This window comes from Paralichthys olivaceus, chromosome 17 (assembly GCF_024713975.1).
Source record: "Paralichthys olivaceus isolate ysfri-2021 chromosome 17, ASM2471397v2, whole genome shotgun sequence".
Taxonomy (NCBI): Eukaryota; Metazoa; Chordata; class Actinopteri; order Pleuronectiformes; family Paralichthyidae; genus Paralichthys; species Paralichthys olivaceus.
In genome coordinates, this window is record NC_091109.1 from 21145335 (window position 1) to 21169329 (window position 23995).

The window sequence follows — 23995 nt, forward strand, 5'->3', positions numbered from 1 at the left end:
TAGTCTCTGCCTGCCTCACTCCTCTTTGATGGTTCATTTGCTCAGCTGTGTTCAATTGTTGTGTTTTGTTTCAGTTTAGCTCATGTTTGGTTTCCTCGTGTCCTTATACCTGAATCTTTGCTTTTGGTTTTATCAAGTTGTGCTTTATTAAATTACCTGTTGCACCTAATTGCTTTATCTTTGCATTTAGGTTGTGCTACAAACAGAACGACACAGAGTTTTAGTTAAACTAAACTATGCTGTTTTTCAGTCTATGTGATAAAGTCTGTAACTGATCTTTTTTTGCATTTCCTCTCATCTCATGAACTAAACAAGTATTAAAGTTTGGTTGGGCGAGCTTTGGTCCCTATGAGGTCCACTGGTCCTGATAAGTTCTGTTCTGGAAAAAGTCCACAAACACAAACACACTGCAAGTAATAATATTTCCCTGTTTTGCTTGAGAAATACTGCAATAATTGATATTGTAAAAAATAAAAAAGTAATGTAATGAAGATATTTCTAAACCTTTAAGTGGATTTACTTTGCTCTGTGAAACTGCTGAAGTCATCACAGGAGTGGCTGTGCATTAGTAAATGAAGCTGTGAGTCTAAATCTTTTGAACAGATCAGAATGAACATGTTGGCAGCGTCGCCTCCAGCACCTCAACATGATTTGTGTCAAGTCCAATAGCACTTACACCAGGACTTCAGATAGTGACACATCAGCCTATTAATACAGTGCAGAGCCTCCCTGCTCCTCTGAGCAGCCGACAAGAAGAGACTGAAGCCACCGAGGAATGAATCACTCGGTAAAATGGTTCTTTATGAAGTAAAGCTGAAAGCCTTCACAGAGTTGGAGTGTGCATAAATACATGTGACATGATTACATCTCAACACACTGAGGATCAGCAGCGGTAATAACTGCAGCGCACCACAGTGTGGTGCTCGGTGACCACGGTGTGAAGAGCTGCCTTTGAGATTCAGACACATGCTCCTGATTCTGTGAGCCTCTCACACACGAGGAGACGAGGCTGACACGCGTCTCCAGACCCATCATCTCCAAACCGAATTAACGCTCGATGAATTTCCCCCCCTTTTGTTATAACAAGTGCTCGTCTCGGGCTGAGGCTCACATTTCATTTGACAGGACGGCTCCGGCGGCTCGGAGTAATGAAGGAGGCCCATCTCGGCCTGTTAGATGAGCTGCATAAATACAGACACAGCTCATTAATAATTCTGTCACACAGGTAGGCTGCGGAGGAAACCGTGACACACTTAACAACTCCAGTCGCACAACTCTACAGATACAAAGGCCCAGAGCATGTTCACGTTCTGTAGCCTGGGAATTAAATGGCTTAACACCAGAGGGTCAACTTTCTTAAATAATGACTTCTAATTTAAAACAGGGAGTTAGACTTTTCCCAAATAACGAGTTAGAATCTTTCCAGTATTAACAATTCATCATCTTCCCATATGAGTTGACTTAGCATTCATCTTTTTTTTCTTTAATTGGCAGAAATGGGCTTCCATAATTTATCCATCAATTACTGAATTAAAATTCTTGTCATCCTGTGTGTGTGTGTGTGTGTGTGTGTGTGTGTGCGTGTGTGTGCTCTGTGCTAAATCTTCTTGCAGAATTCACCAACTGTTCCTGTTTTCATATATAATGATACTTCTGCTGCTTGTTTACATCTTCATCCTGCAGCACCGAGGCTACAGGCTAATAACAAAGTGTGAACAAGCCATAAGGAGTTGTCAAGGTCAGGAACGCACTTCCAACCACCTGCTATCTTTTGAAGACAACCTCGTCCTGCGTGTATAAAGCTAATGTTTGTCTCTTTTTTCCCCCTGCGAGGCACAGAGCAGACAGCTGTGCGTTATGATTCCTCTCCCTCAACAGCTGCAGTCGACGTTCGGCCATCCTGTCAGCTCAGTGCAGCGTGCTGCTTTTTATCGCTTTGGCTCTAAAAAGCAGAATTCTTATCCAAAGTGAGTTTCACCGAGCGAGCAGGCAGTTCATCGTCTCACCCCAATCTACACTGAATATGCAAAAATATCCAGGACACTTTTTTTTTTTTATGAAGAGGTCTGTTCAGGTAGAGGTCATTATCACTTTATGATTCCCTTAATTAAATCTATAGCCGTCACAAAGGGGGAGAAACAGATAAAGGAGAAGAAGCTGAGTTTGAGAAAAGACTTTTAAGCTTTGAGATAAGTGAGATTGAACAAAAGGAGGCTGTAAAAATATGAGACTAATGCACCAGATGCTTTGCCACCTTGGCTGCAGAATATTCCCTCTAACTGCTCCTCCACTCCACAAAATAGCGCAGGTTTGAGGTCTAAGAAGGCCAAGTGCCCAGTTTTGTCATGCGCCGCTGCTCTAAACAGCGCTCCGAGTACCTTGAGGTGGTTATGGCCTTGCTGTAAACTGCGTCTGGATGGTGTCAGAGAGGTTACTCCTATAATGCAGAGTGTTGACTGCAATAAACTTGAGGTAGTTAACCGCCATCATGCTCGGCGCGACCTTTACCGGACAGTGGGCCCCGAGGCTGGGCACCGTCGTCCACATTTCCAACACTGACAACTGGATGCAATGATTCACAGGCCCACAGCTCTGCAGCATAATTGGCGAGGAAGCCTTGTGAGTAAGAGGACGAGGGGATGAGGAGGCAAACTGGCATGAGGGGAGAGCGAGGAGACGGAGGGAGAATAAATGCTAAGTCGAATACGGAAATGTGAGAGGAAGAGCGAACACATGAGAGAGCAAGACATGGCTCCAGGCGAGGTTAGGGGCTGTTTTTAACGTTATTTTGTTTATACTGTCCATCTCTATTCAGGGGGTGAACTCCCCAGCGAGTCTGTCATAGTGATTTTTAATTTGCGCACTAAGCAGGGGGGAGTCAGAGGAGGTTACGCTGCAGAGCCCTGTGAGCACGGGTCTGCAGGAACCCTCCGGGGTCGCAGTAATTATCACTGCATGTGTAATCACAAGTCACGAGCCATTACTCACACAATACGTCACCTTTTATCGCCTGGATTTCTCCTTTTGTCGCTCCGCCTGAGGTGCACATCGACAATTATGGCATGAATTAAGAGACAGATATGACTGACTGGATCAATTATTGTGTTAAAGGGCCGGTTTTCCTTCACAGGGATGTGTGTCGAGTCTGTCATGGAGGTCTGTGCTTGGCGTTAAAAGGTCACACTGCAGTAGCCTCTTGTCATGGTGAGACTGCGTACCTGGCACAAACACACAGTTGTCGTGTTGAAGCGTTATCTCCCAGCATGCACACGTGGAACATCTGTATGAAGACTAATCCTACACAAAAGAGTTTTGTTCGTCCACAGCAATGACAATTTTCTGAGAGTCACCTTACAGTTTACGTACAAGAGACTGTAATGACACCACGGCAAGCAATGGCCTAACATAACGCAATCCCTCTAACTTTTATCCAAACCCATCCTGTCTGCATCAGCTCGTCCTAAATGTGAACCTGCAATCGTAAACATGTTTGTGTAATTATGCACAGATAGAAATGATCTGTTCTCCTTCACTGGTCCGAAGCCACTTCCCCTCGCCGCCTGTGTCTCTCCGTCCCTGCGGATGGATGTAATGTTAATGAACGCATCGTGGCCAGGATGCTTGTTAGGCTTCCAGCTAATCCTGTTTCCTCGCTGTCCCCCACTGCTCATCTCAGCCTGGGCTCCATCGGTTTATTTACTGACTGCTGTGGGCTGAAAGGACGGACGCTTCAGGGAGCATCGGTCTGCGAAAGAGAAAGAACTGTGGCTTCAGAGTGAGGAGGGGGGGGGGGCTGGAAGATGTGAAGATGCATTCAACAACTGACTCATGTCAACATAAGTGCTATTCTTCTATACTATCACTTATCTTATCTTAAATAGTCACTGGACTCACCTGTTGCTTTTTTCTGATCATATAGATATATCAATACATCCACTAGAGGGCAGCACAGAGTTTTCTGACAACAACAAACATGTCAGCAGTGGCGGAGGTTGTGATAATGTTGGTGACTGCAGTACAGGTCATAAACCCTGCCTCCATGTTATCAGATGGGACATGGACCAAACCAGAAAGTACACGCCAAAGGACGTTTTTGCCACAAGATGGCAGCGTGCGTACCTTGGATATTTTGACTTAGTTTTTGCAAAGGGAAGATGTGGAGATGCTTCGTCCATCTTCATAAACAGTCTATGGTTAAAACATCAAGTTGGAAGCAATAGCCTCAATAATGTGTTTACATTTGTGGAAAAGGGAATATCTGGTCGTTATGAAGCGGATATTAGAGTTTTCATTTTGGGCGTATTGCTTGTTGCTGAGGAAGCAGCATTTTTTCATTTTGCTGAAGGGCACTTTGACACATTGGTTGTTGCACGAGGATCAAAAATACAACCTGTCATATACAACCAGCCCGATGCCCTGAATCATGCATGAGTGTGATATTTTATTACAGAATATATTATGTATTTTATTTACCGGCCTGTCACTCTGTGGAAAATTAAACTTTGAATATGGGAAGTGTTTTTTTTTCTCTCTCTTGCCATGATACAACACATACACCGTCTGATTTATGAACATATGCAGCTAACCACACACACACACACACACACACACACACAGAGCTTTCTGGAGCGCTGAGCTCTGACTCTGATTCTCTGAACCCAGGTTTCTAATCAGAGAATTAGCTGCAGGTTCCTCTGCCAAAATCCACACAGTAATCCATCTCACTTTGTCCACACTGTGGCTCATGCCCCGATAAAGCATTTGTCAGTATGTATGAAAGAGAGCGGGAGATAGAGGAAGGGACAGACGGGGAGAGATCCTGGCAGTGTTCCTGGTGTCCCAGTGGCTTTATTAAAGCCTATTAAGTGCACAATGACAATCTTAAAATTTCTTCAGTGTTGTTTCAACAAAAGAAACATGTTCTTATATCCTGAATGCATTACAGCTCAGATAAATCCTTGGCTTGGCCACATCCTTGTTGTTATTGTGTGACTGAGAGCCTGCGTGCTGCTCTGCACACGATGTTGTGGATGCTGTTGTCGAGCGCTGGGTCGGGCCAACTGTGCATTCAGCGTTCGGCCCAGTCTCTCAGAGTGTGACTAATGAGGGAGGAGACGGACAACCAGGATGCATTTTAATCACCCACAAGGACGAGAAGAGATATGGGAGGGAATAAAGAGACTAAGACACAAAAGAGAAAAAAAAAAAGATTATACAGCATATGAATTACAATTGGCGTGAGGTGGCTTGGCTCGCTTTAAAATCCTTTTCTGAATGAAGCTCAAATCTAAATATTTTAAGGTTTCCTGTCTGCACAGAAAGTCCACATACATGCACGTGCTGAGGACACACTGAATACTCTCACAGCGTCCAAACACAGGGACATAAAAGCCAGGGTATGGCTGGGGGGGGGGGGGGGTCGGCCCCGGCCCCATCTAGCTGCAATACCCATAAGGCCTCTCACTCATGACTGCTCATGCCTCTGAACCTGGCTGTCTCTCTCGTTACTGAGCTGTGCAGTTATTGTAGACATTGTTGGAATTATCTATGCAAACTTCAAAGTGAGAGCGAGCCTGTGAATACTAATGGCGAGCGATAGAGAGAATTATAGCAGCCAGGTGGAGAAGATGCAGGAGGATTTGGTTTGGATTGACATAAAAGGAAAAAAAATCCCCCTCAGGGTTTTCATTTGTAATGTTAAGCCTGTGATATTCAGTGTATTCAAGGAGTTACCTGTGCTCTCTGATGGGGCTGCTGCAACTGACTTGTTGCATTTTATTTGACAAGCTCATCTTTATATGGGAGTGACAGATTCTTTCTTTTACCAGGCTGCTTTTGAACATCTTTACACTCAGTTCGTATATTTAGGTCGATGGTGCAAAATGGCGAGTCTAGAGAAATACCTCAGCCACTTTCCCTCTCTCACTCACCCAAACCCAAAGCTCATGTACAAAGGGGGGGAAGTCGAAACATAGATCCTAAATCTGAAGGTTTGCCTATAGGGTGGCTGAGCTCAGAGAGATAGGGTGAGGGGTTCAGACATCTGGAGGCAGCTCGGAGTAGCTGCTAGGCATTTTATTAGGAAGCCTCCTGGGTCCCTTTCATTGAAGGATTTCCAGGCAAGCCCAAGTGAGAGGAGTCCCAGAACTCTCTGGAGGGACTGTATTTCCAATCTGGTCTGAAAAGACTTCGGGGGGATCTAGGATATGTTGATAGGGAGACAGATGACAGGAGTACCCTGCATAGCCTGCTGCCACTGCATCCCAAAAGAAAACAGATGGATGGATGAAGGGACTTTAATCCTTGGAAGATTTTGACCAATGGCATCCAAAGTGCAGTGAAACAAATGCTCAATGTGTCCAGACGGAAAGCCTGAGTTACAATTTGTCAGCACTGTAACATCCCCACATTGGCAAATCTGGAGGTTTATTTCATCAAAATGTAGCTTTTGCGTTGACGAGAAAAGACATGATTATTTCATGATTGGTGACCAAAAGAGCAAGATACTCGACCCAGAATTGCCCCTCAAAGAAATAGTGCTGCCCATAGATGCACTGCATGAATGTGTGTGTGGATGGGTGACGGTAAACTGTACTATAAAGCGCTTTGAGTGGCCATCAAGACTAGAAAAGTGCAATAGAAATACAGACCATTTTACATCCAAATGCATAACGGAATACAGCCTATACTCATCCAGCAGGTGCATCTAGAGCAACACAATAAACTGTAATCCCTGCACTTTCTCTCTCTACCTGTCCCTGCTCAGTCTTTCTCCCTCTTCCCGGTATACTTCAGTTTCTCTGTCCTGTGCTGCTTGCTATGCATCATGTTGGCCCAAAATGACGATTGATTGCAGTGCCACTGCCTTTGTAATCCGCTTAGGATGGATTTTGCATCTAAATCACTTTATTATTTATGTGCCTAACTCTTGCCAATGCCATTTGGAGGCGGTATGATTGGTGATCCATCACACATTATCCTTCAGTGTGGTCATTAATATTGTAATGTGATGGACCTTCACCATGAAACTTCCAGGTGGATGGGAATGCAGATCTCTTCAGGGAGGGTCAGGCTTCTCAAAGCAGGAGTCAACAGAAGGAGGATTATCAGGTGTTGTGCTTTGAGGCAGACTCTCCAGAGATGTTGTTATTTTGCCCTCTCTCTGCTATTAACCTCCCTCTGCCGTCCTCGCTCTCTCCTCGCCGCTCCCAGGTTGCGCAGCACCTTGAATCTTCATACATGGCCTCTCATAGAAAAATACGGGATGTTATGCTTTCACTGTCCTTTTCCATCAGGGCTTCAATCACCACCTGCCAATCACATGCATCTGCTGCCTCCAGGCTGACACACACAACCACACAGTGACACATCAGGATATAGAAACAAGCACCTTTATAGATGAGAAAAATAAGAAATGGTGGTTTCTAATCTCATCACATAAAGGGCAGGAGTGATGTGCACTGCAAAGTATCTGGTGCAGAAATGTGAAAGGAGTCTTATACAATCATAACTCTTCCTAAAAACTTTCAAAACATCAGTGTTATATACAGTCACTGCACTGTACAGATTTAGAGACTCAGCACTAACGTGAACCCGGAGGCCTGGGGCATGCTGGGACAGCTCAGGGCAAAAAGAATCTGTCACTCTTTGTCTCCATGGCAGCTCGCTGAAGAGAGGGGCCACAGAGATGCAGCAGATAGATCTCAGCGGGAGAGGAAGGAAACCGCTTGGATGCATTTGAGGTTCATGGATGCCAGCAATCATCGTGTCACTGTGTCACGAGGAATTCCCCCCAGTACTCTTTTAGCCAGAGGGAAGGGAAGAAACAGCAACACATGTGAGATGCAGACATTTTAGGAACTTAACAAGAATTATTCCGCTGCAGTGAAGCTGACTTGAGATCAGATCTCCAACATTTGCAATGTTATTTGTAATTGCAGCCAAATTAAAAGTTTAGGAGGCTGATATTGTGTCCTGATTACAATAAGCAATGCATGGTAGCTGAGATCAAACATCATTTTAATTGGACGCGTCTCTTTTTGTATGTAAAGGCAGCACACATGAGCCTCAGAACTGCAAATAACGTAAAAGTGCAAAATTGCTGCACCCAGCTTTATTGACAGTCGATGATTGGGACACAGCCTCGGATTATACGTTTCAGCACCATAGAGATTCAGAGAGAACCGAAGACAGAATCATCATGTGTACTATACCAGACTAACAATTCAACATCCGTGCATGTGAGGTCTTTAAAAAATGTCTACAATCTTAAATGTGTTCACCTGAACTCCTGTTCATATCTAATGGCTAATGGAGTGTCCATTTATCTCCAAGCTGCGAGGGGAGGAAGGTGCTGCCAGCTGTGTTATTATAGAATTTTGCACTCGTTCATCAGACGTGTTTCATACACACACACACACACACACACACAGTCTCATCTCCTGTGGTGGCGGCAGGCTATGACCTCCGACCCTTGTGTGCCATTGAGTGCACAGATTAGTCATCACCAGTGCGCCTGAGCAGCTGAATTGGACCCGTGCAGTCGCAGAGTGATGTGATTATTCCACTCATCCCTTTTCCAGTGACCACTGCCGGCTATAAAGCAAACCTCTGCCTCTCCGACATGTTGTGCTCCTCTTTGTGTGGGTAGAAGATGATCTCAGTGACTGTTGGAACATATATGAATGCAATCCCTGCAGCACCACAGCAATATTAGCTTTCAGATGTGATGTGGAAATGAAATTCAGGTGCAATCAGCCTGCAGGTAATAGCACTTTAATGAAACGTTTTGGAAACAGAAACACAGATCCTGGCGGAGGTCATTCCTCAACTCTAAATCATAATGAGGCTGATTCATTTCTCCATCGTGTTAATATAAAAAGCATCAGCTTCTGAGAATGAGATTGAGGGTGTCCTTAATTGTCAATTAAAGTTGTATTTAAATGAGCACAGGGAGTAATGAAAATACTTTCAATTATATTTGCTTTCTCTGCCAAAATCCAGCTCCCACATGTGAAAGGAGTCAAATCATTTGTGGAGAAGTCACAGATAAATCACTAATACTCTTATTGTGGATATGACAGAGTGCTCAGTGGTATATTTAGCTCTGACTGATGATGGACCAGGTTGTGACTTTGTTAATGATGTTTTTCTGCAGATTTGCTGATTATCACATCCATAATGCCAAATATCAAACTAATGAAATCCCTGAAGCACAGAAAGCCATTAACAACCATTAATCAGGCAAAAACAATCAATACCTTTTCTTTTCTTTATGAAGAAATGGTAAAAGAAGGATTGGCCCCTGAAACACCATCAGCGGTTTGTGATATCATGATGGTCCATATTTGCACAATACACACCTGGCAGCTAGTCTGACACGACCCCTAACAACGCCACGAGCGGACATTACCTCCGGACATTACCTCAATCCACACTACGGTGGATTTGATCCACTCATCAGAGGCTTCTTTATGCAACTAAACTTGTAGCCAGTGTTCATCTATTATAAATAAAGCTGTGGCTAAGCTGCTACTTAGTAAGCAACGATCTGCAGGAAACATGTTTACAGAACATCATTGCTTACTAAGTAGCATTGTGATAGTAGGAAAAATGGCATCAGAACTAAGTGAAAGTGACAGAAGTAAAATTGTTATTCTAAGCATAGAGGAGCTTCCTCAGCATCAAATCATGACTAGACTTAAGGTTCCTACGGGGGCAGTGCATGGAACTCTAAAGTGCTTTGCAGAAACTAGATCAGTTGCATTTAAAGCACGATCAGGCAGAACAAAAACAACCACACCTTCAGACGATCAACAATGAAGCTCAGGTCCCTGAGAGGTAGAAACGCTGCTTCTTCATTGAAACAGAATGTGCTTAATATTTGCTGAATAAAGAATGCACATTTCAAAAAGCAGCAAATGTACAATTAAAGGAAGTTATCTTGCGGAGGTCTGAGAGAACGAGGAGCGGTTTCTGCAGTGCAGGAGCAGTGTTTGAGATTTATGGCAGTAACAGAGGGGTGTATGGAAGAAGGCGAACAGGAGAGAGAATGAGACCGCAGTGTATTAAACTGACAGTGAAACATGGCGCTGGGAATATTCAAGTCTGCTGGAGTTTTGCCTACTGTAGAGCACGACACCTGCACCAAATTATCTAGAAGCTGACGAAAGGAGAAGTACCACTGGATTCTTCAGAGACATGCTGCAACTTTAAGTCCAAAGCAGGCAAATGAGTTGATAACTCGATTGAATAAGGTACGGGTGATGAAATAATCAAATATTTGTTTTACAGTTGACTATCAAATAACTGTGTGACATCACCCTGTGATATTTGCACACTTCACTCCCTGGCTGAAACACTAAACTCATTTATTCCTTCACCCCAGTGTCCACCTACAGTTTATGTTCCATGTTATTATAATCACGACAATCCCTGTGGTACTGAGCTTGATTTATCCATGTGGATAGTTGAGAGGTCAGAGCCTGGATGCTAAATATCAGCTCTGTAAACAGTCTACATTTAAATAACAAATTCCAGCTCCCGCTTGAGCTATGTTCCCTTTGAATATTGACACTCCCTCATTCCTATAGTGCAGAGTTTGGCCTAAATGTTCCCTGGTTGAAACACTTGACCTACTACAGTGTCCACCTCTGAGCTCCCATCGACAGGAAACTGATATCGTTTCCAATTCCTGCAGGGAAAAGTTAGTGTATCCTTGTGGGGAGTGACGAGGTCAAAGCTTAGATGCCAAAATTAAATACAGGCCAATAATAATTGAATTCACTTTTCCCTGGTTGAAACACCAAACATCTTACTGTCTGCAGCAGCGTCCCTCCAGTGTCCACCTCTGTGCTCTGAGTATGTTCCCTCAGGGGTCGAGTTATTATCATTCCCCATGTTCTGCTCTGCTGAGCTTGATTTATCCTTGTGGAGAGTGATGAGGTCAGAGCCTCGATGCCAAATATCAACCCTGTAAATAATTCCACATGCACACAATAATCCAAACTGCTTATGTTACCTTCAGGCTCCTTTGTGCTCAATGTAAAATACATACACAGAAAAGGACGGAGCCTTTTGGTCGTACTCTGCAACCTCTGATGACTGACCAGTACAACTGAGAGAAGATTGGACGAAAATCAAATCTGAGTCGAACAATAGCCAAGGCAAAGTAGAGGACTGTGTGACATCACTCTGCATCGCCCTCTAGTGGATATATTGCTTAACAACCATGCCAACATGGAGAGCGCATGTATATGAAAATAAACAGTATAGGAACATTCTTGGAAATCCAACCCCTATGTTTTAACAAGATCAGGCCCAGGACAATGCCCTTCACAGACAGAACTCATTCTACACTTGAAAAGATGCTTTTGTTTGCTTCAGGGGTAAAAGTCCAAAACTGCTTTAATACATTTCCTCACATTGTCTACAAAGGTACCTTATGAATCACATCTTTCATCCTCACAAATATCTTGCCTCCCGGCCATGAGTGAAACAAAACAGGCTAATAGGCTAAAATACATTTCACAGTCAACATCCACAAACACAACCTCTTACAAAGTGCATGCACACAAGAATCAATGCTTGCAGAGTAATTGGAAGCTACAACTTGTGCCACCTGACATATTCTGCTGCGCTCTGAGTTATGTTTCACAAGAACTTTGACATACTTTCTGCTAGTTGCTGGCTGGTAAATGGTAACATCAAACGGTGCTTACATTCAGTGGAGGACCAGTTAACAGATTCATATGAGATTTTCCCCCAAACAGCATGACAACAAACCACACTTCAGCATTTAGGAGCCGAGGGATGTTCAAATACTAAAAGTCTGAGAGATGCCCAAGGCATTTTGAGTTCACACGAGAGACAATCCATTCCTCTAGCAAAGAACAAGCTTTAATGAAACGGTCTGTATTTCAAGGGGAAGTTTGTAAGTGCAGTATACACTATCTAGCTTTTCATGAGTTCCTGCTGGCATTTGCATTGAAAACAATACACAACGTTTTCATAAAAACAGAAAAAGATGAGACTCACCAAGAGGCTGTCCAGCGATGACACGGGCATTTTCTCCTGCCACAGCTGCTCGAGCGTTCCTCTCATTCACGTACTGCACAAAGGCGTAACCCTTGTGTACGGAACAACCCACTATCTTGCCGTACTTGGCGAAGATGACCTCTATGTCTGTCTTCTTGACAATGGCTGTGTTGAGGTTGCCGATAAAGACTCTGGAGTTGAGGGAGCGCGGGTCATTCTTGTTGGTCACGTTGCTCGTTTGGGTTTTACCAGTCATTCTCCTCCAGTTGCCCTCCTGGGACACACACATGGGGGGGAGGAAAGGACTTTAGAGGTTTTGGACAGGCCAACTCCAGATAAAGCTGCTCCTAAAGAAAAACACTGCAGAACCCCAAAGTGTTAATCAAATCAGTATAATAACACATGCTCCCTGACTCCTATCACGCTCACCAACGACCAAATTGTAAATCGGAATATCCGACTTCAGAGCTGTCTGAAACGCAGCATTGGCTTTTTAGATGTGTGTCTCGGATGTATAAAATCACAAGTCTTCCAAAACAACTTTGACTTAGCTTGTTAGCTCGCCAATTAACTAGTATGTACAGGAAGTAACAATTGCTTCCTATACGACTTTTAGCACAGTAGCCAGTAAAAGTAATTTTGAACTAACCCGTTGCTTTATGTAATTACAGTGCAAAGATGACCGAACTTTATTACCCAGGTTTCATATGCTGCCAACTTGGGTTTCCTGTTAAATTCAGAGTAACTGCAGCAGCGTTGTGATTTCAAAAGTCTCCAGTTGTGGTTTCCTAGCTGTTAAAATAAGGCACATTTCAAAAGGGCATTTGATGATAAAAATCAATTCAATCATTACTCTGAAATTGATAAAATATAATTTCATATCAAGGTTTTCTTTGGTTCATTTGACGTAATTATTCTACTTCTATATTATTTAATACCTTCTTTATTTTTCTGGTATCCAACACGTTGGGGTTCTTTGAACATGAGATAAGAATAAATGCTTGAAATGCTCCCACGGGAAAAACTGAGTAGGGAAATAAGAAGGAGCAACAATATGTAAACAGTTTTCTCTGTTTAGCCATCTCAATACCCATATTGTTGCATCTCTCAAGCTTTGTGTGCCACAGCAAGTGACAGTTTTATTCAGACTCCTTGTTCTGTCAATGCATATTAGAGAGTTTTAGATTTCCCAGTACGTTGGTTTTTAATGACAGCTGATCGGCTGCAGTCGGGGAATTCATCTACCCAAGGAAAGGATGCACTGTTCAACAACTCATATGTTATTAAAGTTCTTTCAAAGTAGATGGATGGATTGATACCACACATGTCTCATTGCTTTACCCATTGATTTTTTGTAGTTAATGAAATCACATGATTCCATTTTCATACCTGTAGAAATCCAGGTTTTCGTTAGCGTTTGTACTCCGAAATGTACTATTCTTACTGCATTAAATAGTCTGATATATTGTGAGGGAAACACTGAATATTCAATATTTGCTTCCTCTGAGTCTCTGTCCCTGACACTCGGTGATAACAACTGCTTTGAGACGAAGAACCTGAATAATGGATCCAATCCTCAGTAAATAGGATTAGTAACCAAGGTAACGCAGATGTTGTTGGAATAGTGCACACACACTTGCACGCACACATTTTTTCAATGGAAGTCATTTCTTTTCTCGCTTATACAACTTTATTTTTCTTTGCAAAGAGGCAGCTGACACTGTGTGGCCTCAGTATCGTCATAATTACATGATGCAGTTTAACTGTGGCGTGGTAGACGATAATCGGCTTGTTCGACTAAGTATAGCACGGTGTGAGATTACGTCTAAAGTACAGCGGGGGGGGGGGGGGGGGGGGGTCATCCAGAAATTGGACAGCAGATGTTTGATTTACGGGGCAGAGCTTCCCTGTCAGGCGACCATTGTACCTGACACTGGGATCATGCGAGACATTCGGCTGCTCACTCATGGATAAACACGTATTATTCCACTCGACAGCATCTGTTTTTAGCATTACATCACCTGAAGTCTGATGCTATTCACTTTCACGTTATTATTCAACACCCACTAGAGGTGCTCGGTGATTCAGGACTCCTGTGGGCCCTTTGTTTACAGTGCACAGTGCATCAGTGTGTGTTTTTTACTGCATGTGGGTGTGTGTGTGTGGGAATAACCTGCTGATCGCCATCTCTCAAGTGACCTTGACATTTATCAGCACCAGACAGTGAAAATTAATGTGGCGCAGGCACACACACACACACACACACATGTGCTAACTGAAATGAGCTCCACAATTACCACCTAATGGTGGTTTAAACCCACAATCTGACACCCACCCCATATCGATGTGCACGGACAGGTCACCGGGAACATGACAAATCAGCGGAGAAGTGTTAGATTGCCTCTCTTGTCAGATAAATCGGGACTGGGGAATGGCCACGAGGCCACTGCTCTTTACTGACATATTTCATGTTGTCTTCAGGGTTATTTTCTTTAGAGCAGGGCACTAATTTATTCCATCAGTGGCATTCCTGCTGACCTTGCCTTTTAGTTTATTTACAACCTCCATTAAGCTTCACATCCCATGAGGTGATAGCGTTGTGAGGAGAAACATGGGAGAACAACGCTGGAAGTGATAGGAGCCAGTGGAGCAATTTGCAAAATAATTGTTCGGAGGACTTGACATTTGTTATCAAAAGCACGGAGAAGCGCTTCATCCCAGAGATGCAGTGTGCAAACTGCTTTTAAAGGAAAAAATGATGACCTGGTGTTCAGAGTGATTACAGCGTCCTCATTACTCTGTCAGGTTTTTTATGTGAGCGAGGAGCAGAAGTCTTCATTTTCACTTTCATGCAGAAGAAGTGTCACATTTTTAGAAAAGGTGGGTGTCTCCTTTTCGAAATGAAACACTTTCCATTACATGAAATCCTGGCTTGTCTTTCCTTTTAATGTGGCACGAGAAAGCTTCTCTAACGATATTAAAAAAATGTGGATAAGTTCAGCAGAAAAAGCACCAAGGTCATGTTGTTATCAGTGCTGCTGTGTTGGGGTAAAGTGAAAAAAGAAGGAGCTTTACTGTGGATATTACTGAGTTCTCCCTCGCTCTGTAATGCATTCTGCCTTTGTAGACAGCCTCTTAAAAGGTTGTTGTTTGGGTCTGGCCATCTGCCTGATTTATAGACATCTCTCGCAAAGGGAGGGAACTCATTGAATTGATTCCTTTCGTAATTTCCCACCACTGTACATTTCTCTTCGCCATGCCTCAGCCACTCCGCTCTGATTGTTGCCAAGGCAGCTTGACGGGCTGAGGAAAGGCTGGAGGTGCTGCTCGCTCAGACAGAACAGAGAGAGGTAGCCCGATACACCTTTTCCCCCGGTGTTGCTGCCATGTACTGCAGAGGTGGAATAATTGCTTCGTGGATTCCCTCCATTTATATCGTGTCTGAAGATGTGTCTCTGCCTGTGAAAGCAACGACAACAACTGAGGACACGCACACACACACAAAAAAATCCCTCTGTTTGTAAATCAATGTTTCTATTTGCATTGTTGGCGGCAGAGAATTACTGTGGAGCACCCAGCCATGAATGAACTGAAGCTCTTCTGCCCCGCAGGGACAAACTGCTGTCACAAAAACTGTTGTATGGATTTAATTGAATATCAGCAGAATGACACATAATAAGGTAAAGATGTGCACAGACCACTTACACCTTCCTTTTGAAAATGAGTTACGTTTCAAAATAGACAGACAAGTCTCATTTTCTACACATCTTCAGCCAAGGGTTCAAGCATAGAGTCATTTCAGGGGATGACACATATTAAAAGTCGTAGGAATTATTTATTCTGTACAATATTTGCATTGAAAAATGTCATGGTCAGTGCCTTTTATTTGTAATGCGTGAGAAGACATGAGCTTTAACTAACATCAACTCTCACATCTGCAGTAAGAATAACTGAATGTGATCCAAGATGTGTGTGTGCAGCATGACTCAGTTGTTTATTTAGAGTTACATCACTAGTTTGACAGGTCCGTGATGTCAAGTGTGTGACGTGGTCTTGTTTTGTCCTCTGCACGTCTTCATGCCTCACTGGAAATGTTTCAGAGGTTTCAGAGGTGTGAATTTTGTCTGCCCAGTTTTATTGACCTGCCATTTTGGTAATTGATCTCAGATTTGTGTGCTACTCCCACGGGTCCATGGTGAAAATACTCTGATCCTCTGCTGCCGCCGGTTATGACTCTCATGTCGTGATGTGATATATGATCGGCAAGAATCTGCACATTTGATTAAAATACACATTTGACCCAATGTTCAAAGGTAGAACAGGTTTGTGATGCAGCAGCCCACTCAGTACCGGTGAATCATGTTAGTGGTGCCCTGCAGTCATGCACGTTTAGAAGTTTGCACCATTTATATACCAAGGAAAAAATACAAACCCTTACAAACAAAATTAACAGCAATTGACCCTTGTAAACTATAATCATTTTCTCCATGTTAGGAAGTTTAGAGAGGTCACAGGGAAAGCTGCGCCAATGGAGTGTTTGCATTGATTGAAATAGAACTGCAGGTCTCCTTGATCTGTCTTTACCGACACAACTCGTGATATTTTATTCCTTTAGCAACTACATTCAAAAACATGGATTCTCTAAAACTCTGTATTTTTTATATTGTAGAGAACACTATTCTACTTGGGCGGTTACTACATTTATGCTCCTGGGACAAAGTCTATACCCTGTGTACCTCATACATCTTTTCTGACTTCAGCCTCTCTCTGCAGGACCATTTCCTCTTTCCTGCAGAAAACCTCATTTCACTACAAATAGAGGCTCTTTGCTTTGCAGCTCCAACCATTTTATTCCTGCCGAACTCTGTCCTCAGAAAATTCATTGACTATTTAAAAGCCTGAAGCAATTAGCTAAAATGCAAATGAAGCCATTTCTCTATTGGCCCTCATTCACCTGCAGTGAGGAAACTGGTAATGTGCGGTCGGTTGGAGAAAATCCGACATGCAATGACATTCGAGTAGAATTTGTTATTGTCCTGGGGGGGGGGGGGTATTTTTGATGGACAGGGGGACACTTCGACTGTAATGACAAGATTACATTTCTTTCTAGGGTAGAATGCAGCTGCACAAAGTTGAAACTAATCTGGTCAAACACAGCGAGCTGTCGAGTGCAGGATAGATCAATCTCTGTCTGCTCTTAATCCAATTTGATTTTTTGCTAAGGATAGCACCAGGGTGTTTTATGATGTAAAACCCACTCTGCACAATTGTTTTGAAAGCTTCCTCTCCACCATGGATCACGGCTCCGCAGGATGTTTAAAAGCTTTCTCTCCACAGAGAGATGTACCCGTCCTCTCCAAACGTAGAGGCAGACAAATTACATCTGTTTCTGAATTACCAAATGCAATCAGGGTGTTTATGAGCACATCAGGCAAATCTCCTTTTAGGATAAAATCAACACAAGGCAGAGGTGGAAACATGATGAAATCCTTGGCTTCGGTACAAGCAGCAGAGCAGCAGTTGAAATACACTCAAGGTCAAGTGGCACTGGGCCTAAACACTTTGTTACCATAGCGATACATTATGTTTTATGTACTACGCAGATGTTTTAAAAGCAAATTATTTTTCCCTTAAATGTAATGAAGAGTAAATAAAGGCTCACAAAATGTAAAAAAAAATGTTTTAACTACACTCTCCTGGGAATAAACAGTAAATAAACATTACACTTTTCATCACTGCACATTTAAAAGATAAATACATTAACTCTTGCACTATTTAAACTTTTATGCTCTTTGGATTTAATATAACATTTCATTTCAAACTGATATGAAGATATCGGGTGTTCTGCTGTACTCACATGACGAGCTGCAGGCCGCACTACTCCCTGTGTCTGACTATATATTATATATTATACACTGATTTTAGATGCAGTTGTTAAGGTTCAGTTAAAGTTTGATATGGGAGCCACCTTGCAGAGTTTCGAGATCCCACCAAAACATATTCTCGACCTATCAAGAGTCAGTCTTACCTGTCGATCATGAGGTTTGATCCCAGTTTTTGAGCATCAAATAAACACAAAGAACTACTTTAACTGACAGAATATATATTTGAGGGAGAAAGAACACTGTATTTTAGTTTGGTCTGTGTTCCACCCGTTAACATGGAGGAGGCAGGGTTTATGACCTATACAGCAGCCAGCCACTAGGGGTCGATCTAGATGATTTGGCTTCGGTTTTTGGTAACTTTATTTATGTCGTCCATCTTTAAAAAGTGTAGGATATAAATTCATTTGTTGCTAAAGGCTCTGACAAGAGCGGACGAGAGCGAGGAGACAAAACAATGTGAAATCAAAACAATGACGTAGAAGATGCTATAAAATTCCAGAGACGTCCAGAGAAAGAAGCCGGCAGAGTCAGGGGATGATTTTCTGTACGTTTCTAACTAAACACAAAATCTCCCAAAATCCATAAAGAGAAACTAAGTAAAAAGGAGATTCAGTGTCTTAACTGAAACCAAAATGTTTATATATGCTAAAATATTGTAAAGGTATGCTGAAATATGGCGGGCCTAATGAATTTGGCCGTTGACCGTTCTGCTCTCCCCATTAAATCTGGATGTGTCATCATTAGTGAGCTGCAGCTGGGACAAATTTTTAATGGGGGCAAATTAGCATTGGTTAACATTTACTCTGCAGGAGAATTAAAACAAAGTCCCAACTCTTTATTAGAAGCATTAATGTGCACTTTAAAAAGGTGGATGACTGTAATGAAAACACAAACTGCAGCCTGAGCTTCAGTATCTAAAACAACCACGTAGCCAAACAGCCGAGTGTTTAGTCAGAGAAGTGGACATTTCATTTAATCTTGTTCTCAGCTCCGCGCAATTAATAGTTTGCAGAAGGATATTTCTTATTTATGGGCGCCGCTGTGAGCCACACTGTGCTCAATAGCCTGCATTGTAAAAGGATGACAGGCAATTTTTTGGCTTCAAAGGCTTGGCAACAGCTCAGTGGAATATAAATGACCTTAAAATTCACAGGTTTCGTTTACGGAATTACTATGCAGAAAATTAAGAGTATTATCTCTACAATGTCATCAAAATAAGCTATTTTCTCCAATTTTATGCACTTTGCTCTGTTTGTGGGTTGTGAATACGAATGCTGCTCGTGAGTCTCAGTTTCCGGAGGTTGTGGTAGAGATGTCTGGCTCTGCACAGAGGGGCTGGTCGGCCATCTGTAGCCTTGAAATGACCTGTGTGTCAGCAGAGGCCTCGTCCAGCGGCAGTTGCCTTTGCCTGTAGCAGCGTCTGGCACTGAATCTGGTTTGTGGAAACACACTTGTCCGTCACCCTCTTCGAATTTGTGTACATGTCTCTGCAGGTGGTGTAGCAGGACGCTGTGACTTGGAAGCACGCAGAGGCAAAGTCCTGCTCTCCGTCTGCTGTGAGGTGCAGCCGCCTCAACCATACGTTCACACCGCGGGCAACACAATCAGCAGAAATGCACTGATTTCATATTGAGGTAAGCAGCCAGGGAAACTCAGCCTACACACACGCGGGAGCTGGCCAAGAAAATGTTGGCCATTGCTCGGCTGTTTGTGGCCATCAGGCTTCAATGGCCAGGTTTTCCTGCTTCGCTGTTTCCAATGTCAGTTTCATTTTTATTCATAATCATTTCTTCTGCCAAGTGCAAAACGGAGAGATGTTTATTCCAGTCATTCATCGCCGCCCACGTGACAGGAATAAACATGTCAGAACTACTGGAATTTCAATCTCTTCACACGTCTCCCAAACCACTTATTGGTCAAAAAGGTCAAACATAAAGCAACACTAGTTTTCATGCTTTAAAATCATTTTGATGGGTCACAAACTTATAACAGGGAGAACGACCGCACTGTCAATGCCCCAGTGCTCCGCGCCTTCTGCCTCGAACTGCACAATGTAACTCTGGTTTACCGAGCTGGAAGATTACAAACTGCTTTACGGCACATGTCACACTACCTTGTCATTCTAAGTGTGAACATTACATAAAAAAAACCTTGTCAGTTGAAATGGTTCTTTGGCTTCTGAGGTTACTGCTTCACTCTCCTTCAGGATGTCAACAAATATGTACAGCTGTGAGCATGGTGAGAAACAGACTGCAAACAAAAACATAAACTAAATATGAAACAGGAAAGCGTCCTCGTCCTTATCTGTCCTGAAGAAAGAGATGCTGATCGGTGACAACAGCATTGACAGGTGTGAGTGTGAAGGGACCTGTAGGGTATGTACTCTGCGTACATCAGTATGAAACATCCCTCAGATGGACTTTGATGATACAAATCTCCATCATGTTGTGTTTATGCCTGTGACATGCTCCCTCCTCTCATTGCCTGGCTAAGTGTTCAAAGGTAGCTGCAGAAACTTTGAGTAATGCATTGACAAGGTAAAAAAAAAAAAAAAAAAAAAAAACTTGCTCCGCAAACTTCAAAGAACCCGCAACAATTCTAAAGCTTCTTTGTGGTTCGGTGACTAATCTCCAAAGACACGCTAAAGATTGAACTCGTAGCGCCGCGGCGTACAGCGGCAAAAACATCCTTGTCAGCGTCACTGAGGTGTGAGGTGTAGAGAAAGGGAGAGGAGATAAAACGAAAAGCTAATTGAGACAAAGTCTGTCCCTCGGCTGTATGAAACACAAACTCTGGCTGGAGACATTTGGTAATTACATCTGAACCAATCAGTCACATGAATAAGATCAGATGGTGCAGTCAGACGTTAAGGTAAATTAAGAAAGAAAAACATATTGTTGATCCAGGACGTTCATCCCTGTCATTGTGGATCCTTCTGCATTACACTCATCTCAAGAAATTATCTTGAGACTTGAATGTTCCACCCTTGAGACAAATACTGTTATTTACCTGATAACGTTCTACTGTTTCCTCAATAACTGACATTGGATGTGTCCTCTGATCAGTAGAGGCTGAAATAATTACAGGATTATTACTCCTGCTTTGTCCTTGTTTATTTGTGAACAAGATTACACAAGTCCTGCTGAACAGATTTCCAGAAAACTTGATGGAGGGACGGGACATCGGACAAAAAAGAAACCCTAAAATTTTGGTGTACATCAGGATCATGGGGCGGATTCAGGAATTATTTTTCACTTCTTTTCACATCATGAGATAGGATGTTTTTTTTATTTAACCTTTTTCCCAGGCAATATTTTAAACCCTGCCTAGCAGATGGGACATGAACCAAACTAAAAAGTAAATTACAATTTTTTTCAAAGAATCTTATCACATTGATGTTCATTGAAGTGTTAATTATTCCGTTAAGTTTGTGTTTTCTTAGTTATTTGATGGATATAAAAATGGAGTGATAGATCATGATCAGCTCACACTGACTTGAATGCGTTTATCGTCAGGAGCTCTCTAACACGGCTCCATCCTCCGTCAGCTACTGCGCATACAAGTAAAAGAACTAAAATAGTAACTTAGCTGATTAGCGAGGAACCATTTTCAGAGGAATATTCAGCTCTTGTGTTCCAGCACGAGCCAAGAGGCAGTAAATCAAGGCTTCTTCCCTTTGCTTGTCCGTACCACTGAGGATTGTGTAAAACAGCAGAACACAGGTAGACAGAGAAGATAAACATGACCCACTTTGCAGAAACACACAGAGTAAATGTTCAGAAGTTTAGGCACAGCATTCAGGTGCATCTTTATATATTTATGGGTAGATTTTCATAACTCCAGATGGATCAATGCACAATCTTCACTTCCTGCCTTTGCTTTTATAGATCTATGAAACATACCGGTATGTGTGAGAGCAAATATATTTGTTTTTCCACGAATGGATTCCAGACAAAAGCAGAGGTGTTCAATTCAATTGATTTTTTTTTCCTCAATTGAAAATGTGCATACAAAATTGGCCTCCTGTGGTAAAGCGCCTCTTACTTCCACACTATGTGGGTCTTAGCTGGGCCTGACTTTAAGGGTTGAATCTCAATAACCCTGAAATCCCTGAAAGAGAAAATATTATACTGATGCTCTGTCCACAAACAAAACTTAATCTGCATTTTTTTTTACAAACAGTCTCTAAAGTACAGATTTTCTATGTGTGCGTGAAAAACAGAGCATTTGGGAAACCACTTCCGTCACCCATTACCCAGTGATGCTTTGTGTAATAAGCAGGTGCAACAACAATGATGTTGGCTATATACCAGTTTCTCTATGTTTGGTTGGCACGGGTCGGTCTAATTACAAGTTAGCAGCTAAATTCAGCATCACTGCACCACATTGCCGTCATTCACAAATGTCTAACTCAGTATCACTTAGACCACAGTGTTCTGGAATTAGACAGATTGAATTTAAAGCTTGTTTGAGTGTTTCTAGAGGTTTTTATGTTCTTGTCTGGACGTAGATATATATATATATATCTCTTCAAACTAAGGTTTTGTGGACAGAGATTTTTATAAAAATGGAGGGAGGCATGTATATCCCTTCAAAATAATATCTGCAGTAGTTTAGACAAGGCTTAAGGGAATGACACACTTCATATACTCACTATGCATGGTTGGGAAAAACATGGTAGGAGCAGCAGACGATATAAGATACAAAGTGGAATATAAAACGGCGTGTGGTATAGAGAGGGGATTGAATCTTCAGCAGCTTCATTTCATTGTCTGGCTGCATGTTTTGTCTCCATTAAAAAATGGCTTCCACCCTCCCTGACTGTAAATAGACACTTCATCACGCCCCCTCATTTCTTTTCCTTTAATTGCACAGCGTCTCTAGTACAACAGTAAAGCACAATTAAAACAGTCTCAATATTTGCTGACAGCCGTGTGCTTTAAGGAGTTCAGGATTAAGAAGGAGAACAGAGGCAGTAAGATGAGCTTGATGAAGGGGCTGGTGCCTCTTTTACGCTTTTTTATTGTCTCTAACAAATAGGCCGTACAATTGCAGCAGGTGGTAATTGCTGCTAATTCTACCTATTCCAAAGTTACCAAACCAAAGCTTTCTCTCTCTCCAGCCAGTAATTGCACAGCGCCGCTGCAGATTTTAAAAGCTAGTTGAAGCCCGAGCTAAACCTCGAGGGTCTCCCTGGGCAATGAAGCCATTGGCGTTCTTCATGAAGTGTAGCACTTCTTTTTTTTTTTTTTTTTTCCTCTTCTTCTTGCTGTGGCATATTTCCATTTATCAGGTCTGCAGTGTGAGAGCTGCAGACTTCAGTAGAATAGATCAGAGTTCGTCAAAGGGGTTTGTCAAAAAGCAGCAGGCGAATTTGCGCGCTCAAATGTGGACGCACTCATAAAATACACAAACAGGAGGACATGTGCAGCGGCGGACGTGCACACACACACACACACAGATGGATGAACGCAAGCAGAAAAACACACACACACACACTTGTGCACAGACATAAAGGCAATGGAGAACCTCACATGGCGGACCCGTCACAAACCTTGAAGCATAAGTTTTGACAGTTTGACAGCGCACACTTTTTGTGTGTAGCAGAAGAGGATTATGGAGTCTGTCTGCTGCCCTCCACTCTTCTTGTCCTCTTAGAGTAACGAAACACACGCAGCGCATAGCTTGATGCAAACGACTACACGAGCCGGAGGAACTACTCTTGCATGAGACAAAACAAACAACGTATAAAAATAGACATGAAGAAATACCGTCTCAGTCGCAGAGTTCGGAACACAGCATCGTTATTTGCTTTTGAAACAATCCTGTGGAAAATCTGACTCTCTTAGATTGATTGGCGTCACAAAAATAAGGCTCAGACGTTACTGAAAAATAGTTTTTAACATCATACCTGGAAATGTATTTGTGTCTCGTCTGATTTACAGATAACTAGAGCTCATAACTCCACCAAGGCCCAACAATCTCTTTGAATTCTGCACCGAATCTGTTGTGTTCATTGGGACATAGTTCTAAACTATTGAGGAGACATGTAAACTGGTGATTCTCTACTGAAT

General features: G+C 42.6%; 1 protein-coding gene across 5 annotated transcripts in view; it reads right to left on the reverse strand.

Moving 5' to 3' along the window:
* The window catches only part of LOC109639641 (RNA-binding Raly-like protein), a 75783-nt gene that overhangs the window by 30574 nt on the left and 21214 nt on the right, over nucleotides 1-23995 (reverse strand). For all 5 annotated transcript variants that reach the window (XM_069512567.1, XM_069512566.1, XM_069512565.1 and 2 more), the window contains exon 2: nucleotides 12037-12310. In XM_069512567.1, coding sequence (XP_069368668.1) covers nucleotides 12037-12292 — 256 coding nt within the window. In that variant the 5' untranslated portion in view covers nucleotides 12293-12310. The remainder of the gene's footprint in view (nucleotides 1-12036; nucleotides 12311-23995) is intronic.